At 49.2% G+C, this 24,424-nt stretch overlaps 1 protein-coding gene across 1 annotated transcript in view; it reads right to left on the bottom strand.

Annotated features, from left to right (window-relative positions):
* TOGARAM1 (TOG array regulator of axonemal microtubules 1) overlaps positions 1 to 24,197 on the bottom strand; it is a 31,696-nt gene extending 7,499 nt beyond the window's left edge. The window contains exons 1-16 of the mRNA XM_033061869.1: positions 22,740 to 24,197; positions 18,104 to 18,239; positions 17,493 to 17,627; positions 16,642 to 16,938; positions 15,025 to 15,554; positions 12,683 to 12,906; positions 10,730 to 10,830; positions 10,025 to 10,105; positions 9,593 to 9,756; positions 8,655 to 8,829; positions 8,386 to 8,520; positions 6,333 to 6,438; positions 4,735 to 4,840; positions 4,174 to 4,409; positions 1,379 to 1,531; positions 126 to 252 (exon numbers count right to left, since the gene is read on the bottom strand). Coding sequence (XP_032917760.1) covers positions 126 to 252; positions 1,379 to 1,531; positions 4,174 to 4,409; positions 4,735 to 4,840; positions 6,333 to 6,438; positions 8,386 to 8,520; positions 8,655 to 8,829; positions 9,593 to 9,756; positions 10,025 to 10,105; positions 10,730 to 10,830; positions 12,683 to 12,906; positions 15,025 to 15,554; positions 16,642 to 16,938; positions 17,493 to 17,627; positions 18,104 to 18,239; positions 22,740 to 24,197 — 4,164 coding nt within the window. The remainder of the gene's footprint in view (positions 1 to 125; positions 253 to 1,378; positions 1,532 to 4,173; positions 4,410 to 4,734; positions 4,841 to 6,332; positions 6,439 to 8,385; positions 8,521 to 8,654; positions 8,830 to 9,592; positions 9,757 to 10,024; positions 10,106 to 10,729; positions 10,831 to 12,682; positions 12,907 to 15,024; positions 15,555 to 16,641; positions 16,939 to 17,492; positions 17,628 to 18,103; positions 18,240 to 22,739) is intronic.
* Positions 24,198 to 24,424: the final 227 nt, after the last annotated feature.

The raw sequence follows: 24,424 nt of genomic DNA, 5'->3' as shown, positions 1-24,424 counted from the left end.
GGAATTCATGGAACAAGGGGACAACAGGGAATTAATGTGGCTGCAGTGCTGGAATTACCTACAGCCACCAGCCCCCAGGACACATCCACCTGCCCCAGGTGTGGCACCAGAGCTTTCCCACACACCTTCTCTCTCAGGCTGCCAACAGTTTCCTTAATGTAAGCCAAATCCTTGGGTGGCACAAACTTCTCCAGAGTTTTATCCAAGTCAGGGTGAGCCAACATGCTGAAGAGCATCCTCCTCCCGTGGTACCTGCAAGGAGAGCACCAGGACATCCAGAACAGGGACTGGCTCTGCCACTGGGGCATCACAGGTGTGTGATAACAAAATGGAAAGGTGCAGGGAGGGTGTGCCCAGGGAAGGGAAGCTGGGAAGGGGCTGGAGAATCCCTGAGGGAGCTGGGAAGGGGCTGGAGAATCCCTGAGGGAGCTGGGAAGGGGCTGGAGAATCCCTGAGGGAGCTGGGAAGGGGCTGGGGAATTCCTGAGGGAGCTGGGAAGGGGCTGGGGAATTCCTGAGGCCTCAGGCACTATCCCAACAGTCCTGCCAGTGCTGGGATAACAGCTTCACTCAAAGGTTTGGAAAGGACCTTCAATCCCATTCCCTTCCACTTCTGCCTGTCTTAGGTTGCAATACAGGATGCGACCAAAAGTGTGGATTCTATCCCCAGCTGTTAAACCACCTGGGGCAGGGATCTTTATCTTTCCACAGCCCATCCTCCCTCCAGGAGATCTCTCCTGTTCATGGTGATTCAGTCCCAGGGCATGGCTGATAAAATTCCAGCATCCCAAGGGGAGATGCTCCAGCCAGGGGAGGAGCCAAACATTTCCTACCCAGATAAAATCTGAGATTTGGAACATCAGAGCAGCCTTTCCCTGGATCCCAGAGGAAAACCAGACCCTTCCACATCATCACTGGAGCTTCAGAGGGAAACTGCACCTTGTACAGGAGCACTGCTCCAACTGAGCCACATCTGTCACTGCAGGAGGATGCAGCCACCATGGGATGGGACTGCTGCCAACACCCTGCCTGACGGGTGTCAGGCTGTACTCTGACTGTGTCAGGGTTTGGGGTTTGTTCTTTGTAGTGCTGTATTTCTATTTTAATTTCCCTAGTAAAGAACTGTTATTCCTAATTCCCATATCTTTGCCTGAGAGCCCCTTAATTCCAAAATGACAATAATTTGGAGGGAGGGGCTTTCCATTCTCCATTTCAAAGAGAAGCTCCTGCCTTTCTCAGCACACACCTGTCCTCCAAACCAGGACACTGCCCCAGGCAGAGCCACCCCCCCAAGCCCAGCGTGCTCCAGGCCTCACCCAACCCAGGATGACCCAGGACACCCCCGGAGCAGCAGGGCAGGTCCCTGCAGGAGCACTCACCGTGTCTGCTGGGAGCTGTCCTGCACAAACCTGGCGAGGGCCGGGAGCAGCCGCTCGGCCACGGGCCGGGCCAGGACGCGCTCGGGGCCCAGGCGCTGCGCGAGGTCCCCCAGGTGCTGGGCTGTGCATCTCCTCACGGCAGAGTGCAGGTGGCTGGGGAGGACACAGGCCTGAGGGCCAGCCCTGCAGGGGCTGCTCCCAGCACTCCCCTCCCCACTCTCCAAAGCCCTGCAAGCACAGCATCCCCAGTGCTTGGCACCTCCCAGCCCACCCCATCCTGTCCCTGGGCAGGGACGCCTCCCACTGCAGTTATTCTGGTGGGATTCAGGCAGGGAGGTTCTAGAATTTCATTTCTAGTTCTCCTTCAAATAATTTTATTTTCCCAAGCATGTGGCTGTTCTTTCAATGAGCTCTAGGCAAAAACAGTCCCTGTGCTCAGAGACACACCCTGGGCACTTGGTCTCACTGCAAGGGCTCAATCGACTTTTAAAGATCCTGCAGGAGTCCCACAATCCCTGCTTGGCACAAATAAACACCTGTGCTGCTGCAAAGGAGAGAACAGCCAGAATCAGCTTGCAAACTCCTGCAGCAAATGACTTTTCCATCTAAATCCTGCTGGCCCTGCTGATTCCACTTGTGGTCGAGATCAAAATCCTGCAAACTCTAACGTCTCCAATTTGTATTTGGATCAAAAATGCTACTTTGAGGACAATTTGTAACTCCTGCTGCACTTTCAAGCAAAAAACAAGAATTGTGAAGCTGAGACATCACTGCATGAAGCAAACAAGCCCCTGCTCATGGGAACAGCTGGAAAACATTTGTGTGCACACAACAATGTGTTATTGAAGTTAAACAGGGCATACAGGTAAGAAACAGGATTTTAAAACTCCTGAGGTAAAACCACTCCCAGCTCTATCCCTGGAATCATGCCCTTGGATCATGAATCTGCTCACAGAATCCCAGGCTGGTTTGGGTTGGGGAGGGATCTCAAAAATCATCTTGCTCCAACCCTGCCATGGGCAGGGACACCTCCCATGGAATTATTCTTGTTGGTAAAGTTAAACCCAACTTTGGAGCTGATGATGAATCTAGTCAGGGTTGGCAGCATTAAAATCATGATCATGGCAGGCTTGAGAGGAGCTGAGCAGAAACCAGGCACATTACAAAAGGTCTCATGAATTATAAGTGACACCATAATTGAAGGAGTATGTTGTGGTGAATTTAAGCAACTCAGCCCAATTTAGAGAGAACATCCCTCGTGGAATTGCAGCTGTGTCAAACAATTCACTTCCTGCTGAGACACAAATTTCCCCTTTGAAGGGCAATTCCATATTCCAGGTCACAGCCTGTGGAACTGGAGCTGCCCTGTGCTGACACAGCCAGAGCTTCCTGAAGCCAGACCTAGAAAAGCTGCACCTTTAGGCCATGCCCTGATGTGTTATCCATTAAAAACATCTTGTAGCCCATGAGTTAGGAAAGTCTGAGCTGTGAACAGAATAATCTGTGCCCAAATTCTCTGTTCAACCTCACAACTCAATTCTGGTGCCTTGAGAGAGCAGAAAACCTATACAAACTGGAGGGGGAAAATCCCTTCAGAACACCCCTCAGCAGGGGAGTTTGAATCTGCCAGGGAAGGTGGGGAGGTCTCACAGAGACAATTCTGCCCAGGAGGGCCAAGGGAAGAACCCAAACAGGACACTTCCCCTTGCTGCTGAATGAAAGCTGGGGCAGTCAGTGCCTGCTGCTCCCAAATTCACAAATTCACACAATCAGCCTGGTTTGGGTCAGGAGGAACCATAAATCCATGGCAGGGACACCTTCCACTATCCCAGGCTGCTCCAAGCCCTGTCCAGCCTGGCTCTGCACACTTGCAGGGATGGGGCATCCATCCCAAGCCAGTTTGAATCCCAGTAAATCACAAAGAATGGAAACCCCAAGGCTGATTTTTGCCTTTCAGTCTGAAGAGCAGCAAAGTGCAGTAGAGCTGTCAGGAGACAGAACCCATGCACCCCACAACAACCAGCCTCCCAGGAAACAACAGAGAACATTTTGAATCAAGGCTAACTCTGAGGATTGGAGCTGTGCAGGAAACCTGTGGAGAGATTTGGAATGGAGCACCTGAAATGTGGCCTGGGAAATGTCACCAAGGGGTGGCAGGGAGCAGAGGAAGCATCAGGGGGTGCACTCAGCTCAGATGTGGGGAGCAGTGAATGAGGATGGAAAAGGAAAACAGACTCAACAGGGCCAGGGGAAAAAGGGAATTAACTCCAGAAAAGAATGGCCACCGGCACTGAGAAGGAAATTAAAATGCAGACACAAAGGCTCAGCCTAGAGAGGAAGAGTCAAGCAAAACAGATGCAGCTAGAGAAGTGTGCTATAAATCAGTTTGCTAAATAAAGAGGGGTGCTGAAGACTGGCCAAGGCAGGAATTGACTGCAGAGCAAAGGAGGAAAAGAAAGAACATTATGTCAGCTTTACCAGGCAAAGCAAAACAGCAGCTCCCCAAGAATACAGAGTAACAGCAAATAAAATCACTGAAGTGGTGCACAGCAGCCAGAAAATACACCAAGCTCCAAAATCAACAGCCAACCTCTTACATGGTGCACAGAAAGGAACAGAGGGGCTTTAATTCAATTTATGCCAACAAACATTGCCCTGGGTGAGAGGTTTAGCACAGCTGATTTACTGGATTTTCAAATTTCTGCCTACTGTCCTAGGATTTGATGATAAAAAACCTACATTTGATAAATTGACTCTATTCACAATATTCTTTATAAAGTCTGTATAGGAATTACCTTTGCCCTCCATTTATAAGAGAACAAAGTGCACGTGCTGGAGTCACATTATTAACCATGGCCTTCAGTGCCTTGTCTACCTCTTCCCTTATAAAAGTGTTGGATTCCCCAGCTTTGTGCAAAAGGACTTTTACTGCATTATCTAGTTCTTGATCCATGCTCTTTTTCAGGTGGGTGAACAAATCCCCTAAACAGACCACAGCAGCTCGAGAAACACCTGAGCGTAAATTCTTGACCTGCACACAGGAAAAACCCAAAAAACAATGAATAATGTTTAGCAGAGAGACTGTAAATGAAATATTCATCTTTGCCCTTTGTCATTTCTAAGTAACATTACAAGCAACTGAGAAACACATTTCTAACTCGATTCACAATGGGTGAGAATTAAAATAAATAGAGTTATAAAGTTAAAATCTACATTTGCTCAGCCTCTGAGTCTCAAATCATCCTTGAGACTGTTGAGGAAAACTCACCAGTGGTGAGCATCAATCACTTAGAGAGCTATAAAATCCAAATATACACACAGAGAGCCAGTGGAATATTCTGAGAGGAAAATTTAACCTCTTGAGCCACAGCCAGAGTTGTTTCATGGAGCTTTGCAGTCAGAACAGGGCCATGGTAAGCAGACAAGCACCTGACAAAGTTCAGACCTTCAATTTTCTTCTCCCTGTGGGAGAAGATGATATTTAAAAAACATCATTTTTTAAATTGAATTCCATCCATTTGAAAAATCTCATTAAAATATTCAAGTGTGGAATTCTATGGAATCAAACAGCCAACAAATCAGACAGTAAAATAAAGCAGTGAGAAATAAATACACTTTTCTAAGACTTTGTGTTTAACTGGTTCATAACTTTCCTGCCATTCAATTCATTGGTTAGTAAATGGCATTTTACCTATTGTAATCTATCAAAATTTTCTATTTTGGGATAGTTTACATATTTTTTTCATGGATTCTTATGTGAAATGGCATTTTATCTATCTAAAAAATTGTCTATTACCTGTCTATCAATTTTTTCTATCTTTGGACAGTTTACATATTTTTTCCATGGATTCTTATGAGAAATGGCATTTTGCCTATCTAAAAATTTTTTTCTATTTTTGGACAACTTATATATTTTTTCATGGATTCTCATGGGAAATGACTTTTTACCTATCAATTTTTCTATTTTTGGACAGTTTACATATTTTTTCCATGGATTCTCATGGGAAATGACATTTAACATGTATGTCACCTTTTTCTATTTTTGGATAGCTTAATAGTTTTTTTCATGGATTCTCGTGGGAAATGGCATTTTACCTATCAGTTTTTTTTCTATTTTTGGACAGCTTACACATTTTTTTCATGGTTTCTCTTGGGAAATGGCATTTTACCTATCTATCAAATTTTTCTCAGATATTTTTTCCATGCATTCTCATGGGAAATGGCATTTTGCCTATCAATTTTTTCTATTTTTGGACAGCTTACTCATTTTTTTTTTTCATGGATTCTCATGGGAAATGATTTTTTACCTATCTATCAATTTTTCTATTTTTTGGACAGTTAACATATTTTTTTCTTGGATTCACATGGGAAATGACATTTAACATGTATGTCACCTTTTTCTATTTTTGGATAGCTTAATAGTTTTTTTCATGGATTCTCATGGGAAATGGCATTTTACCTATCAATTTTTTCTATTTTTTGGACAGTTTACGTATCTTTTTTCTTGGATTCTCATGGGAAAAGGCATTTTACCTATCAATTTTTTCTATTTTTTTGACAGTTAACATTTTTTTCTTGGATTCTCACAGGAAATGGCATTTTACCTATCAATTTTTTCTATTTTTGGACAGCTTACACATTTTTTCCATGGATTCTCTTGGGAAATGGCATTTTACCTGTCCATCAAATTTTTCTCAGGTATTTTTTTTTCATGGATTCTCATGGGACAAAATCTTTTTTTTATTACAGGTGCAACCTATCTTCTCTCCAAGAACAGAGAGTTTGTCATGCAAACCCTCATTCCTCATTTCCAACCTGCCAGCCAAAGCAGCAGGGCCTAACCCAGGGCCTTTCTAACACAAACACAGTAATACAATATTTGGAATATTACCATTTTAAAGCTGTCCCAGCAGCCCTCCCCCCCTGAGCCCCAGTGTGTGTTTCCCACACGCACCAGTCGTGGTCAGCCAGCAGTGCCAGCGCCTCTGCCAGCGCCAGCTCGGGCCTGGGGAAGGGCTGCAGCTCACCAGGGTCCAGCACCTCGGGGCTCTGCGTCACCTCTGGGGACAGGGACACAACATCAGTGTGATGGAGCTGCAGCAGCCCCAGCAGGGACGTGGCAGCAGCACAAAAAGGGAAATGGTGTTTGCCAAAGACACACAGCCCATGACAGGCCATGACAGGCCATGACAGGCCATGACAGTGCACCAAAATCCATCACAGTCCATGATAGTCCAGGACAGTCCACCAAAATCCACCAAAACCCACCACAGTCCATCAAAATCCATCACAGTCCACCACACTCCATCACAGTCCACTAAAATCCACCAAAACCCACCACAGACCATCACAGCCCACCAAAATCCATCACAGTCCACCACACTCCATCAAAATCCATCACAGTCCACCAAAATCCACCACAGTCCATCACAGGCCACCAAAATCCATCACAATCCACCAAAATCCATCACAGTCCACCACAGTCCACCAAAACCCACCACAGTCCATCACAGTGCACCAAAATCCACCACAGTCCATCAAAATCCATCACAGTCCACCAAAATCCACCACACTCCATGACAGTCAACCACAGTCCATGACAGTCCAAGACAGTCCACCACAGCCCACCAAAACCCACCACAGTCCATCACAGGCCACCAAAATCCACCACAGTCCATCAAAATCCATCACAGTCCACCAAAATCCACCACAGTCCATCACAGGCCACCAAAATCCACCACAGTCCATCACAGTGCACCAAAATCCACCACACTCTATCACAGTCCACCACAGTCCACCAAAAACCATCACAGTCCATCACAGTCCACCACAGTGCACCAAAATCCACCACACTCCATGACAGTCCACCACACTCCATGACAGTCCACCAAAATCCACCACAGCCCACCAAAATCCACCAAAATCCACCAAAATTCACCACAGCACACCAAAACCCACCACAGTCCACCACAGTCCATCACAATTCACCACAGTCCACCAAAATCCACCACAGCCCACCACAGCCCATCACAACACAAACATTGAATTTTTGAGTTTTTGTGCTGTCAGGCACTGACTCCAGGAGAACACAGCTGTGACCTGAGCCTTGGAGCAGGCTCCAGATTTGGGTGATGGAGTTAAAATCAGGGGTGTGCAGTTAAATAGAAGTGTGTGATTTCACATGGTGAAGGGTTTGGATTTGAGGTTTTTAGAATATAAGTATGGGATAAAATGGAAGATTTTTAAGAATTGCCTCATTTCAGTGCTCTTCTTCTTCATGATTTCAGGTAGCAGATTTTGGTTGGACAGTTTGGGTATGTATAACCTCATGAATACGTATGTAACCAGAATAAGGAAAAAAGGTGAAAAAGGAAATTGTTTTAAGCTAAAGGTGTGCTTCTGGAGTTTGCCAGGCACCCCAGTGCTGGATATTGTCCCTTTTATCCCTTATTAAACTTTTAAAAATTTTAAACACTGACCCTTGTTTCTCACATGAGTTTCATTCGTGTAAAGTCAATTTTGCACACAACCTTCACTTTTAAAAGTCACAAACACAAAGGTAGTGGTTGTTTAATGGAAAAACAGGTGTACAGTGTGCTAACAACATCATAAACCTTGAAGAGACACTTGAGAAATTCTGGGAACCTTTGAGCACCACCAGTAGGAACCTCTAACATTTTCCTACTGTTTATTTTAAAGGCAATTCAGTGCCAAAATGTAAGAAAAGGGGTTTTGGGGTCAGGAGGGAGTCAGTCTGCTGTTAATGCATTGTACCATTTCAGATCCTGATCAAACTAAAACCCTCTGAGATGTTTCATGAATCTCCCTAGCAGATTCTAGACGAAAAGTGATCAACTGAATCCCCAAAATCCAATCAAATCCCCCCAGCCCCACAGCAGTGATCTTCCAGAGCACCTCAGGACAGTCCACTGCACAAATAAATCACATTTTGGAAGTGTCCCACTCCACCCACCCAAATATTTTAAGAGCTTACTGTCCCAGCTTACCAGAATCTAGGAAGGATGGACACTTTGATCTCTTCAGACTGGATGTTCTTTTCAGGGAAGGGTTCAAGGCCACGTTTTCTAAGGACAAAGATCCATTCCTTGGCGATGTCAATAAATCCCCACAGAGATTAAACCCTAGGAAAGAAGGAAATGTCCAAACTACAATAAAACCAACCAGAACCAAGTTCAAAGGCAGTACTGCCAGCCCTAATTTCCACTCAGCAGCACTGAACAGGGAATGTTCATTCCAGACAAACCCTCATCCTCACTTTCTGCTGTCAGCTTCTCTGGCTCGCTCACACTCAGTCTAATCCTTTCCCAAGGGAATTCCTCATTCCCTTCCAAGGCTTTGCCTTCCTGCTGCTCCTTGTGGTTGTGTTCTTTGTCTTCTTTCCTCTTCCTCCTCAGCTTCTCCTGAGCAGATTTTGACAAGGTCACTTTTATCTGCAAAAAAAGATCATGCATAAGTTACCCCAGAACTGATCCCCAGTTCCTGATGCTGGCCAAGGGAAAATCAGGATTTTGTGATCTGACCCTTCTCTCTCATGTGTTCATGACACGTTTTGTGCCTCAGGAAAACTCAGCAAATAAACTGAATCCAGTCAAATTTAAATTCAGTTTAAAAAATGGAATCCATTTACTCCTTTGGATTTGAACCAAGGGTTCCCATCCTCAGTGGAAATCAGAAAATTAAGACACTGTTAATCATTAACTTCAAGTTTTAATATTCTCCAAATGTTATTTTAAAGGCTTGCAGAAGTTTCATTTCAATGTATTTTACTTTGTATTCCACTTCACTCAGATAAACCCTGCTCCATTTACATTTGTAGATAAAATTTATCAAACAGCACCACTCCTCAGAAACCAGATGATGGGCAAATATTCAGGAAGGTTTTTAAGAAAAACTTCTGATTGGAGCTGGATTAATTAATTCCTGGGGAAAACAAGACCTGGTCCAACCCAGCCAATCCCTCCTTCCACCCCTGCAGGTGCTGTGGGAGTCAGGGAGGGCATTTCCCAGCCCCTCTCCTTCCTTCTGCAGGGATCTGAGCTCCTGGCACATCCATCTGCCATGCAGGTGGCACCACAAGGACAGTCAGGAGCAGCAGCTCGATGGCTTTGGCTGTTCCAAACTGCTGTGGCTGAGCAGGGCTGGGCTCACCCCACAGCAGCAGGATGAGCAGGCCCCAGGCTGTGCAGTCCTTACCTCTCCTTCCCTCCCTGCAGGGCAGCGCCAATGGGAAGTGCTGCTCTGCTGGAAGCTCCTCCCTGGGGCTGCCTCAGCTCCATCCCCGGCAGCCTGGGCATCCCCATTGGGCACACAGGGCATGGACTGGCTGCCAGCTGGGCCAGGAGGGCTCCCAAAAACACCTGCAGGGCAGAACATGGGGTCACTCACTGCTTTGGGATGGAAGGGACATCAAAGCACCTCATTGCAGGGGTGCCACGACTGGAATTGTCCAGCCAGGAACTGCAACACAGTCCACCATAATTCTTTGTATTCCCATTGAACTGGGGGCTGTGAACAATCTGAAATGTTGTACAGCTCTATTTGCTCTTTTCCCACTCTACAAAGGCACATTTTCCCTCACTGATAACTCAAAGGGGGACACAGAAGATGATTTTGGGTCTGCAGTACCTTTGCCAACAACAACAACGTCTTCAGATGTGAAACCCAGCTCGTTCTTCAGAGCAAAAGCAGGCACTGACTCTGCAGGGCCTGAAAGCACAAAGAGCACTCACTGTAAATCATGCTGGTCATGCTTTGGGATGTGTTTCCTCCTCCTCAAATGTCACCCCAGATCTGAACTGATCCCTCTCCTGAACCAGGGTACTGGTAGGTTACTGAAGCCAACAGGATCTGTAGAATACCCATGTGAAGGATGGTCACATCCCACTGACACCAGCCTGGAGCCAGCTGGGAGAGATGGGAATGTTCCCCTGGAGAGGAGAAGGATCCAGGAGAGCCCAGAGCCCTTCCAGGGCCTGAAGGGATCCAGGAGAGCTGGAGACAGGGATGGAGGGACAGCCTGTGGAGCCAGCTCCCTCAGCTCCTTCCTCCATTCAGCAGAACCAAAACTGATTAAACACAAATTATCAAACACAGTTGGTCCCTGCTCATTTCAGGGAGGGTAAAACACACCAGCAGCACCCACAACCTCAATTCCCACAGCAAATGAGCTGCTGGCAAGCCTGGAACTCCTCCCCTGAGCACCTTTAGGCCCCAGTTTGCCCCCAGAAGTTTCCCTTGTTCAGTGCTGAGGGGATGGGGGCTCAGTGCCCAAGTGAGAACAGCCACCCCAAGGGCACTCTGGTCCCCCAGGGGAGTGTGACAGGAACATACCTGTGCTGGGGGGATGCTCTGCCCCCTCTGTGTCTCTGGGCCTTGCTGGAGATTCTTTTGCAGGGTGGGATTTGCTGCCAAGTGCTGGGAAAGTGTCTGACCTGTTCACATAAACACATTTTGTAGGTGCAGTTCTCCACAAAGCCCAGCCAAAACCAACACCAGATTTCAGTTTCTCCATGGTAAAACCCTCTCCAGTATTCCCACAAATGTTCACACTGAGCAGAAACAGAATTCAGTGGGAATTATTTGATGAACACCCTAAAGAAAACCTTGATGAGGAAATCTTATACTAGGGCTAATTTAGGATACATCATCAAGTAAAGAATTCTTTGGCCTGGGGATTGATGATGCTGGTTCCAACCTGACCAAGGAGAGTGATCAAACCCTCCTGACAGACATTCACCAGGAAAATGCTCTTATCTACAAGAACAACTTTTAAATTATTTTAAATGTCAAATGATTCCCTGGATATGAAAGATGATGGAACCCAGTGCAATACCCACAACTAAAGGTTCTTTCAAGCTCCAAGGGAAGGCCCATGCTCCAGGAATGTCCCTAATCCCTGTATCCACCACCCATGGCAGTTTATCAGCAGATAAAGCAAAGCCTCCCCAAAGCAAACACACCAAAACCCCCATTCCTGGTGCATGGATCCTGTGAACAGACAATGCCAGTTTGTGCCAGTGCTCACAGACACCCTGAGCATTATTCTGACATTCCAAGCCTTCAGTGTCACCCAGGGCTCCACAGCCCTGACTGCTGAAGGATTCCAGCATTTGAATGTGGGGTCTTAAAGACTATTTTTAAAAAGGTGATTCAGCAGCAATGCACAAGGGGAAGGGATGTGAATATAAATCAGTTCTGGGCTGCACAACTGAGCACCTTCTGTTTGTGACTCATTCCAGGCTCCTTCTGCCTCAAACCCCTTTCCTTCTCATGCTCCCTGCTTTGCCTTCTGTTGTTAATGCAGCTCTGGGTCAGCTGTATGGAAGGTTTTCTGCTCACTGGTTGGAATTAGGGGATTTTTCAGTCCCTCCCAACCCAAACCACTCTGGGATTCTGTGAGTCTAGAAAAGATGCTTTTAGTACACACAAAAATATATTCTGAGCAGAGCTACAAAGAGCTTCATCATGGGCTCTGAGAGCAGAGAAGGAGATTTTGGGTTGGAAAATTTGCAAAATTCCTCAAAACTCTTTTTGTTTCATTAAACAATATTTTACACTGCTCATAATCAACTGCCTTGTTGTCCTTTACAATCAGAGCAGCATTTGCCACCACCCAATTTCTATTTCAAAGAGCTCTGGGAAGGCATTTTAAATTCACAATTATCCCTCAGAAATATACAGAACCAGTTCTTGATCCACAATAAGAAACATCTGCACTGTCTTCCTCTTCTCAACAAACCAAATTCATTTCCAGGTTGTAATCCTGTAATCCAACCTTATCCTTCTTCCCTCTTGTCCTTACTCCCCAGTAAAGGACCAGTTCATGACCAGTTCAGCTCTGGTTATAGAGCTCCTGCTGTGCCAAGGAAAGTCTTTATCAAATATTTACTGCTCCAGGCACTGCCTCCCTGCCCTGGCCTAAGCTTCATGTTAGAAGCCAGAATAAAATCTGAATAATGCCATTAAGCAGCCAGAATAAAATCAGAATAATGCCATTAAGCAGCCAGAATAAAATCTGAATAATGCCATTAAGCAGACAGAACAAAATCAGAATGATGCCGTTAAGCAGCCAGAATAAAATCAGAATAATGCCATTAAGCAGCCAGAATAAAATCAGAATAATGCCATTAAGCAGCTCTTGCATTTTTAGAGAGGAACATAACCCACCTGGAAAAATGAGGCTATTAACAAAGCAGTGCTGTATAAAATAAACACCAGTGAACATGAGGATTTAACTCAGGCTGTGTGGGGATTGCAGGCTGAGGTGACACCAGGGACACTCACATCACTCTGCTCCTGGGCAGCCCGGGGGATCCTGGGGACTCCTGGCTGGAGATGCCGCTCTCGGCGGTGGAGGCGGTGCCGGGGGAGGATCCCTGCGAGGGGCAGTCCCCGCTAAATTCCAATTTCACGGCAGAGTCGGGGCTCTCCAGCTCGGCCATGCTGCTGCTCAGCCTTGCCCTCTTCTTGGCTGCGCTGTTCCGCAGGGACCTCAGGGAATTCTGCATCTGGGCAGCGGGGAAAAGGACAGGAGCACTCAGTGCACAGGGAAAAAGCTTTTTTATCAGCCCAAAAAAATCTACAGTAATTTCACGATTATAAGCCGCACTGAGTATAAGCCACACTTCTGGGTTTCAGCAACTTTTTGTTTTTTTGTCCATATATAAGCCGCACCTGATTATAAGCCGCATGTTACAATACAGAGTGTGATAAAATCTATCTATTCTATCACCATCTGTTGAGGGTGGGGACAGTGATCCTGATCTCAATGGCAGATATTCTGCTAATGGGCATCCATTGAAACCAGCTGGGGCAGTGTTCTTTATCTCATGGGATATCTCCTGTTCATGGCCATGGTTTATAAACCAGCTGGGCAGTGTTCTTTATCTCATGGGATATCTCCTGTTCATGGCCATGGTTTATAAACCAGCTGGGGCAGTGTTCTTTATCTCATGGGATATCTCCTGTTCATGGCCATGGTTTATAAACCAGCTGGGGCAGTGTTCTTTATCTCCATGGGATATCTCCTGTTCATGGCCATGGTTTATAAACCAGCTGGGGCAGTGTTCTTTATCTTTTCACAGCCCATCCTTCCTCCAGCCAGTCATTTTCTGCTCATGGCCATTGAGTCCCACTGTGGCACTGATAAAATTACTGCATCCCATTGGGAGTTGCTCCAGCCAGGGGGAAGAGCCCAACATTTCTTACCAAGATAAAAACAGAGGTTTTGGGACACTAAGGGAGCCCTTTCTCCACTGCACTCCAGAGGAAAAGTGGATTTCTCCACATCCCCACTGGAGCTCCGGAGGGAAACTGCACCTTGTACAGGAGCACTGCTCCAACTGAGCCACATCTGTCACTGCAGGAGGATGCAGCCACCATGGGATGGGACTGCTGCCAACACCCTGCCTGACGGGTGTCAGGCTGTACTCTGACTGTGTCAGGGTTTGGGGTTTGTTCTTTGTAGTGCTGTATTTCTATTTTAATTTCCCTAGTAAAGAACTGTTATTCCTAATTCCCATATCTTTGCCTGAGAGCCCCTTGATTTCAAAATTATAATAATTTGGAGGGAGGGGGTTTACATTCTCCATTTCAAAGAGAAGCTGCCTTTCTCAGCAGACACCTGTCCTCCAAACTAAAACAGCAACTTTTTGTTCTTTATCCATATATAAGCCACACCTGATTATAAGCCGCACTTTGGGTTCAGACCAAAATTTTAGTCAAAATGGTGCGGCTTATAATGGTGAAATTACTGTATTTGTGAGTGTTCAGCTCAGTGCAGGGGTGCACAGGGCCGTGCTGGGCAGTGTGATCACTCACACTGTGTGGGATTATAGTGATCCCTCTCCTGGTTTTATCTCCCAGCAGTAATTATCCTGTGAGCAAACACAACTTCACAGCAGGGCTGTGTCCCAGCTTCCCTTTGCAGAGCAGGAGGATTCAGCAGATTCCTGCTCAAACACATCAGCTGCTCTGTGCTTTATAGCTGATTAAAGGAGGGGTTTGGTGCCTGCCAGCACACAGAGGCAGCTCAGGCTTTTCCCAGCAAATCTGCACATCCTAGAAACACAACCATGGAAAGGCTTGGAAAGGACCCTAAGGATCATCCCATCCCAGCCCTGCCATGGCAGGGACATCTCCCACTGTCCCAGTGTCCAACCTGGCCTTGGGCACTGCCAGGGATCCAGGGGCAGCCACAGCAAATCTGGGAATGCATCCCAGACCCTCCCAGCCAGGAATTCCTTCCCAATATCCCATCTAAACTCCTCTAAATCATGCAATCAGTGCCCAGCAAGCAGAGATCCTGCTCAAACAAGCAGCAAAATCTATCATTACCAGTTTTATGCTGCAGCATTCTCTCCTCTTTTTGCTGAATGTTTCTAACATTAGAAATTCTTCCTCAGTTTAACACCCCAAGTTCCTTTCAGTGGGGAGCAGAGCATGGAAGGTACAGACAGAAGGGCAAAGCCAAGAAGTCACAGGATGCCAGACTGGTTTGGGATGGAAGGGACATGGCCAGGGACCCCTTCCACCACCCCAGGGTGCTCCAAACCCCACCCAGCCCTTCCAGGGATGGGTAGAAGCATTAAACACAGCTAAAAGTGCATTTCTCACATGGCACCCACCTCCTGCTGGTCCTCGGGCTGCAGGTGCAGCTGGGCCAGCCCTGCTGCCAGCTCTGAGCCCTCCCTGCTGCCAGGGGGCTCCCGGGGGCTGGGCAGGCGCGGGATGGGGGGCACGGGCCGGGCCCCCCTCAGCCCCCCCGGGGCCCTGCCCAGGCTCCTCAGCTGCAGGGGGGGCTTCTCCAGCTGCAGGGGGGGCTTCTCCAGCTGCAAGGAATGCTTCTCTAGCTGCAGGGGGGGCTTCTCCAGCTGCAGGGAATGTCTCTCCAGCTGCATAGGAGGTTTCTCCAGCTGCAAGGAATGCTTCTCTAGCTGCAGAGGTGGTTTCTCCAGCTGCAGGGGGGGCTTCTCCAGCTGCAGGGAATGCTTCTCTAGCTGCAGGGAATGTCTCTCCAGCTGCAGAGGGGGCTTCTCCAGCTGCAGGGAATGTCTCTCCAGCTGTAGGGAATGCTTCTCCAGCTGCACAGAGGGCTTCTCCAGATGCAGAGGTGCCTTGTCCAGCTGCAGGGAATGCTTCTCCAGCAGGCTGTCCCCTGGAACACACAGGGACTGTCAGGGACAGCGCCAGGACAAGTTTCACCTCTCACTTCTGTACCTACAAAACTCCTTCTGCCATGGAAGGAGTGTTAAAAACACACTTGTGCAGGCTCAGCTAACAATTTATTCCACTTTTAGTGTCTCCTTCCATTAGAAAACATAAATGAGTGTTTCCTGCATGTGCACACCAACATAGAATCAAAATATCCTCAGTTGGAAGGGACACACGAGGATCATCAAAGTCCCTGAGTCCCTTTAAAAAGTAATTAACTTTCTTCATTAAGAGAAAAACACTCATCCCCAAACTTCCAGGGAAGATGCTGTAACAAAACAGGTACTCCTAAAAACCAGAAGAAATCAAAATGCATATGGAAAACATGTAGTAAATAATAAACAATAAATACAATAATAAAGCAAGCAGTAAATACTTCTAGAAGGCAGTCACATTCCAGGGGCAGGAAATTCCCAAAGCATTCAGTTGGAAATTTTCTATATATGCACAAAAAATGGGTCTCAGTGAAGATGAAATTCCAAACAGATTTCTTTAATCAGTGTAAAATCTTGTGTGGAAATGTTGCTTTGTTTCAGAGCCCCCTGAGTGATCAGCAAGCAGTTAAACCTGACAGAGAGTAAAGGTGTTTTTACCCAGAGGGTTGGAACTGGGTGAGTTTTAAGGACACTTCCAACCCAAACCCTTCAGGGATTCCATGACTCAAAGGAAGAGGCAAAAAGGCAGAATGCACTTGGATTAATTGGGGTGTGAACAGTAACAGGTGTTTCTGTTCTGCCTTTCCCTGAAGTGCTCCTTTTTGGGGTTTATTTTAGTTGGAAGCCAGACCTCTCCCTGAGGCATTCAGAAAAGCAGAGCTGTACCATATTTTGCTTTATGCCAAATCCAAAGGCTCCACTTTTGAGGAGAAGCCTGCAGGGATGTGAGCAGTGAAGCCATAAGTAAATAAATCAATAAATCAATAAATCCTTTCCATTCCTACCTGCACCTGAGGCACTGCCCAATCCCCTCTCACCTGCCCCTGAAAAATCCCTCAAAATACACCCCCCAAAATCCCTTTTTTACATTCCCACCTGTGTTGTCTCCTGGTTTTTGGCTGAGCAGCTGCTTCTGGCAGCCAGGCTTAGGCAGCCCCTCGAAGCTCTTGAGAGGCCAGGAGCTGGAGAGGCTCCTGGGACCCTCCTGGGACTCCCCTGGAGAGGCAGCAGGAGAGGAGAGGTGCTTGGGGCTGTTCCTGGGGGATGACAGGGGGAAGGAGGGCAGGATGAAGGTGCCCTGGCTGGCACTGGGACCTTGGAAGGACATGATGGGCTCTGCCTGAGTGCAAAAACTTCTCTGGGTCTTGCTGGAAAAACTGAGGCTGGAACAAACTGAGCAAAGGAAAAGAGAACAGTGCTTGTAATAAAAATTTATAATGAAATAATACACTGTAAGAATGATTTCCAGTGAAATAATGCACCATAAAAATAATTTCCCATGAAATAATCTATCACAAGAATAATTTCCCATGAAATAATGCACCACTAGGCAGTCAGAGCCTGAAGGTTTTGCCCAAGCAAGCAGACGAATCAAACAATTTCATTCTATAAATTGCTTTCCTCTCCAAATGTGAGTTTAAGCCTTAAAACAATTTCTCAGGCATGTTTTGGAGAACCACATTTAAATAAAAGAGTGATGCAAGCAGATCAAACACTGCTGTGATCCTCCCAGAGCAGCACCTTTTCTCTAACACCCTGACACAGTCAGAGATCAAAGGTGGGGCTGTAAATTAACAAGTACAAATTAAATCACACAGGAAGGAGGAGCCACCTGGAGAGGGACTGAACAACTTCCAGTGAAGTTTCCATTTCTTAGGGAAGCAAAGGAACAAAGAGAACTCCAGAATGACCTGTCCTGCCTCAGGCCACTGGCAGAAGCCACATACCTTTGTCCTGCTGACAATTATTTAATCCCAAAAGCTGCAAATCAGAGCCCACACTGCCACTCCTCCCACGAGCCTGTGGGTATCCGAGTGTCCCACATCTCCCTGAGATCTGGGGCTGATGGGAGCCCAGAGCACCTTCCAAAAGAGAACACAAAGAACCAAATCAACACCTCACACCTGGTGCCCAACAGAGAACATCCAGTAATATTTCAGAGGAATACAAACTCTGAGTGTGAAACTCAAGTTCACTGCAAGTACTTAATTCCAGAGTCTCTAAGCAACCTCATAAAGCAGCTTAGAGGGAAAAAGGGAAAAAGGGACAAGGACTGGCTGCTGTTCCAGGGCACTGCTCCAGCTGGGAATTGCAGGGGGACAAAAGAACCCCCTGGAACAATCCCCTCTTTGAGTATGTTCCTTAAAACCCAAACCACAGCCAGGAGCAAACTTGGCAAGGCCAGGATTCCCCAGAGGGGACAAGGACAGAGCCCAGGGCCAGGGGGACACAATCCCTCAGGTCTGGTCTTGCCCAGGCTTTTCAGATCCTGCTGGCTGCTGAGACACTAAAATTGTTCTGCCTTGGCAGCCCCAGCACTCCCTGAGCCCCCACTCACCAGCAGCGAGGGCAGAATGCTCTGAGTTCAGCTCCAGCAGAGTCCTGGGAGCTCTGCTCCTGCTGGAGAACAAATCCTCACTGCCTGGGATTCTCTGCAGCTTTGGGGAGTGAAGGAAATCATTGCTTGCAGCCAGCTGCAGGGAACAGCAAAATAAACTGTGTGTGAAATGAAATGCAAACAGCACACTCAAACATTGTCATACAAGCTCTGCTTTCCCACCTAGTCAATATTCAAATATTTTAAACATTAGAAAGAATTTTAGCTGTTCTGCAGGTCTTACTAAAATACAGGTTAAAACTACTCACATTGAAAGGGGAAAAAATGAACTGGTAGAGAATTGCACTATTTTAAAAATGAAATTGAAAAAAATCAACATTGACCTTTTAAATGATGTGCTTTAGATGGAGAAGTGTTTAACAGAACCCAAAATCTCAGAGTGGGACAGTTTTCTGCAAACCACACACTCCAGATTCAGTCTAAAACTGCACCTGGCAACACCAGCAGCTTTTAGTGAGAACTGGCTACAGGTAGGGAGAAAATCTCATTAATACCAATATTTAACAAAGAAAAGGTCATGCTTTAAATAAATTCCTGATTTAATTAGTAAAATCAGTGATTTAAATCATTCCCAGGCTGTATTTACCCTGCTCTCCCTTCTGAGGGACACAGGATAAGCAGGAAAATGCTGAAGTGGTTTATTCCAGGTTGTTATAAGTTGGGATATAAGACATGAGACCTTGGCATTCCCATTCCTGCAATCACCAAACATTCCACCCACAGATCCTTCAGTCCATAATGAAATATTCCTTGTACAAATCACCACAGCCTGGTTTCAGTTGGGACACAGACCATTTTCTAGGAGCTGCTACAGGATAAACTTCCATCCCATTTTTCCATATAGATAAAGCCACACATGCAGGAGGAGTCAATTCCAACACTGCTCAGCTGCTCCCATCCCAGCTCCAGGAGTGAAAACTCTGCTGTTGTACACAAATTATAATGGCAGCATGGCAAATTCTCTAAACACAGGCTTGGGGGTGGTGGGAAATAAAGCAAACCCAAAGCTGCCAGATGTTTCCCTGGAGTAGATAACAGATCCTAGCAAAGGCATTTCTCAAAAGGGTTCAGATTTCTTCAATTCCACAAATGTTGGAAAATACCAACAACTGGTGACTTGGTTATCAAAGCACAGTCCTTGAGAGTGACCCACCATGGAATCCTGGAATGGTTTGGATGGGAAGGGACCTTAAATCCCATCCCACCCCACCCCTGCCATGGCAGGGACACCCCACACTGTCCCAGGCTGCTCCAGCCCCAGTGTCCAAGCTGGAATCCCAGGCAAACATTCCCTCCCTGCATCCCTTCCCTGCCACTGGGTGACACCAAAGGTGCTCCCAATCCAACACCAGCAGCATCACAATGTTCTCCCACACAGAGACACAGCAACATCTCCCCAAAATCCCCAGAAACAGCAGGGCTCAGAGGGACACCCAAGGAAGGGACACCTCTATCCCACCCCCTGGTCACCCTCTGTGCGCTTCTGATCCTTGGAAAACAAAGAGGTTTTGTTCCATAAATCTGATTTCCCAGGCCATTTGGGCACTCAGAGGCCTGCACAAAGCTGAGTTATCAAGTTCTGCAGTTATCAGGTCAATATGGAAATGAGAAGAATTCCAGAGTGAGGGGAGATCCCAGAGTTCACAAGAACTCTGTGAAAAGGTTTAAATGTCCAGTGAAATGTCCAAATGTTCCTGTTTCCCCAAAAAGGAACCCCTGGGTACCAGAAGGTACCTCCAGCAGCAGGGACAGGTCTGTGTGTCCCAGAGGGAATGTTCACACTGCAATATTCAATATTCCAACCTGCCCTTGGACACCTGAACCAGGGATGGAGAATCCACAGCTCCCACAGGGGCTGCCAGACAAACCCCCGAGGTCAGTGTGCCTTATCTGCCTTTTATTTTTAGCACACATTAACTTACACATGTTCTGCTCACACCTTATCTGATCAGGAAAGTCTAGACACAGCCTTGGACACTCACCCTGTAACATGACCCTAAAAATGCTGGCAGAAAAACAGCTTTAAACATTAAGCTACTGCCCCACATCCTTTCAGCCACAGAATGACTCCAAAAGTTAATTTTTAAGCAAATTCATTTCAAAGGAATGTCCGAATTAATAATTAATATTTGACATGTACAGAAACCAGTCGACCACCTGAGATTTATGCATGATAAATGAATTTTCCTCAGTGAGGGAGTTAAGGGCAGGGCCAGGGCTCTTCCCACACAGATCCTGGCTGCTGGCTGGCCCAGGGACAAGAGCTTGACTCTCACAGCTCCTGGAATGTCTTCAGTCCAGGGAACATCAGCCAGGGTTCCATTCCCAGACTGAAAACACAATTCACCTTCTGGCATCCAAGAGAACCATGGAATATCCTGAGTTGGAAGGGACCCACAGGATCACCCTGTCCCTGCCCAGACCCCCCAAAATCCCACCCTGGCATCCCTGGTGTCCAAACTCTCCTGGAGCTCTGGGAATGTCACCATTCCCTGGGGAGCCTGGGACCCTCTGGGGGAAGAACCTTTCCCAAAATCCAACCTAACCCTGCTCTGACAGAGCTCCAGCCCTTCCCTCACATCCCCCTGGTCACCAGCATCACTGGACAAGCAGTGTCCCTGCCCCAGAGAGTTTCAGATTTGCAGAGACAAAGAATCAGGATGTGCACAAGGAGCACAAGGTGACAACTACAGCAATCAGGTAAATATTCCACTATTAAAGGTGTTTGAAATTTGCTTTACAGTAACTGGGGTGTGGCCAACAGGACTCCATCCTGTGCCAAATCAGGTTCCCACTGTCAGAGAGGGCAGGGATGGGTGGGAGATTGGGAACTGGGAATTCCTGGCTGGGCTAGAATTGCCAGAGCAGCTGTGGCTGCCCCTGGATCTCTGGAATGTCCAAGGCCAGGTTGGACATCAGGGGTGGAGCAGCCTGGGACAGTGGGAGGGGTCCCTGCCATGGCAGGGGTGGCACTGGGGGGGAGTTTAAGTTCCTTCCCACCCAAACCATTGCAGGAACTGATGATTTACCAAAATCCACTCCAAATGCACTTTACACACCAACCAAACAGAATCCACAAGCTCCTGGGTTTCTCTCCCTCTCTGCAGAGCTGGAAACCCCTCCCATGTTAGAGATAAAAACCACAGCCACAAAAGGTTCATTCCTTTCAGAAAAGGAGCATTTCCAGAGCCCTTCCCTGACTTCCTTGGAGAGGGGCTGTCCCAGACAGGGAAGGCTCCTCCTTTCCAAGCCCCAGCCAGGTGTTGGTGCCTGTATTAACTTGCTTTTTGTTCACAGCTACAGAAAAACAGCAGCAGCACAGGGCTTGGCCCAACCTGCCAGCAGAACACTGGCACTGTTGTTTTTTACAAGCTCTGTTAGTCAATACTGAAAAACTGTTCCAAAAAGGAAACCCTTCTTGCTCCAGAGGTGTTTCCTACACATCTTGCTGTCCCAACCCTGTTTGCAGACATCCCAAGGGAACTGATTCATCAGCTCAGGAAGCCACAGGCATCTTTGGGAGGCTCAGGAAAGGAAACACAGGCACCAAGGAAAGACATGAGCATTTAAGTCTAGTCTCAGGTTCAAGGTTTGACAATGCAGAAACAAGAACTGAGTTTATTTTGTGGAGGGCCTGCCCCACAGCCAGGCTGCAGAGGAGCACTCGCTGTCCATGACCTCACCCAGCCCAGCAACAAGTTACCAAGCAACTGAGAATTAAAATCTGAGTGCGTAAATGTGGCACTGAGGAGTCTCCTCTGCACAGCCCCTGATTTCCTGAGGAGCTCTGTTTGCTTCAGCTCCCCCACAGGAGATCGAGTTATGATAAATCAAACGTGTCCACGTCAAAAAAATAACCCCAAAGCACAAGAGAAACACCACCACACAGATGTGTGGTATCCAAAACACGTCACAGAACCACTGGCAATGGAAAAAGAACCTGGACAGCTTTCCAGAGGTTCTTCCCCATTCCAGCTGCTGACGTGGTCAGGAGGTGATTACATCCAAAATCCTTATTCCAGCCTGACCTACATTTTTCCTGCTTGGATCAGCCCAAGGAGCAAGAGCCCCACAGGCATTTGGCAGCCCCAGGTTTATCCCAAAGAGCCCTGGCTCAGCCCCATCCCAGAGCTGTGCTTTCAGAGCCTGAGCTGAAGCTTTGCCCCAAACAGGGAACTCTGTGCAGTCAGTCCCACGCTTTCAAACACAAACACACAAATAAAGGTTGTTGTCCTCACTTTTGTGCTCATTCCCAGGGGTTCACCTGCCACTGTTGACATGTCAGAGTCATGTCAATACTGTCAGACCCAAGGAGTGTCTCAGGTAGCCTAGCTAACCCCCCAAAAAATTAATGTATTTTTTTTGGAAGGGATAAGTAATCTGGTAAATCGCTTGGTTGAATCTGACATAAGGAATTCACAAATTTACCTTCCCAGAGCAATCTGTGTGAACAGATCCACAAAACATGAAAGAGCAGCCATACCTCCCAACCACCTCTCACTTAACAAGGCTCTGCCAACTCCTCATTCTCCCTTTGGAAACGCCTTAAGGATAAAGAACCCAGGGAGTCACGTACCTGCTCCACAGCCTTGGTGACAGGCACTCTCACTGCCGAGCTGCCTTCCCTGCCGGCGGGCAGCTCGCTCTCCCAGGGCAGCTTGTTTTTGCCTCTGCCGGCACTCAGGACTCTCCTGGGGCTCATTCCCCGCTGGGCACAGGCGGGGCCGTGCAGGGCGGGGTGCCCGCAGTGCCCGTGCGCGCTCCGGCTCCTGCTGCCCATCAGCAGCCACTCCGTGTCGGCTCCGGGAGGCTGGCACGGCCCGGAGGAGGGCAGCAAGGGCACGCCGTACTCCACGAGCCCCTGCTCGCCCAGCCTGGGCAGCACCTTCCTGGCCAGGCGGGCCTGCACGGCGTGCACCACCCCCGCTCCGCCGGCCCGCAGCTCCACGGCGTGCAGGGCGCGGAGCAGCGCAGCGCTGCCGCCGGGGCCCAGCGCCGAGCCCAGCGCGGCCAGCGCCTCCATGGCAGCGTGCCGGACCCTGCGCTTGGCGTCCAGCAGCGCCGGCGCCAGGGCGGCCGCCAGCTGGGGCAGGTCCAGCTCGGCGGCGGGGTAGGTGAGCAGCGCGGCGATGCACGTGTGCAGCAGCTCCTCGCGGAGCCGGGCGCTGCGGTGCCGCAGCAGCCGCTCCTGCAGCAGCAGGCGCAGCACGGGCCGCGGCCCGGCCGCCTCCATCAGCCGCAGCAGCAGCCGCCCGCTGTCCCGGCGCATGGCCGGCTGCGCGTCGCCCAGAGCCCGCGCGGCCGCGCACACCAGCGGGGCCAGCACGCTCGGGACGCGGCGGCCGAGGCGCAGCGCCAGCAGCCGGGTCACCTCCAGAGCGCCCCGCGCCACCGCGAAGTTGGGGTCGTGCAGCAGCGCGTCCAGCAGCGCGATCAGCCCCAGCAGCGCGGCGGCGGGAGCGGAGCCCAGCGCGGCGGGGCTGCAGCTCTCCACCGCCCGCCGCAGCTGCTCCACGGCCTGCGCACGGCCGCGGTAGTCCCGCCGGTCCAGCAGCCGCGCGCGGAGCTCCGGCGGCACCAGCGACAGCTCCGGCCCCGCCGGGGGAGCCGCGTCCTCCTGCGGGCTGGGCGGCTCCGTGCCCGGCCCGTCCCCAGCGGGACCGAGAGGCTCCGTGTCGTCCTGCGGGCCGGGGGGCTCCGTGCCCGGCCCGTCCTCAGCGGGACCGAGAGGCTCCGTGTCGTCCTGCGGGCCGGGGGGCTCCGTGCCCGGCCCGTCCTCAGCGGGACCGAGGGGCTCCGTGTCCGAGCCGTTGTGAATGGGGCCGGCGGCATCCGTGCCCAGACCGTTCAAAGCGCGGCCAGGGGGCTCCGCGTCCGAGCCGTTGTGAGCGAGCCCGGAGGGCTCCGTGCCAGAACCGTTGTAAGCGGGGCCGGAGGGCTCCGTGCCGTCCTCATCATTGTGCGCGGAGCCGCCGCGCTCCCAGGCCCGGCCGCGGCCCCGCGGTGCGGCGGCTCCGGGCGGCGGCTCCGCCATGGCCCGAGGCCGCGGCCATGGGCGGCCCTCAGGCCCCGCCCAGCAACGCCGCCGTCGCCAGGGGGCGCCACGTGCCGCGCCGGCGCGGCGCCGACCACACCGCGGCTAGCGGGGGGGACACGCGTGCCTTCCTCCTTCTCCTCAGGCCGCTGCGGGCGAGACAGGGCCCTGAAGCGATGGCGGAGAAGCGGACAGAGGCGGGACGCAAGCAGCGGGGACGGGGATGA

The sequence above is a fragment of the Catharus ustulatus genome, chromosome 6 (assembly GCF_009819885.2).
Source record: "Catharus ustulatus isolate bCatUst1 chromosome 6, bCatUst1.pri.v2, whole genome shotgun sequence".
Classification (NCBI taxonomy): domain Eukaryota; kingdom Metazoa; phylum Chordata; class Aves; order Passeriformes; family Turdidae; genus Catharus; species Catharus ustulatus.
Note: the sequence above shows the minus strand (reverse complement) of the source record. Positions and strands in the feature narration are given on the sequence as shown.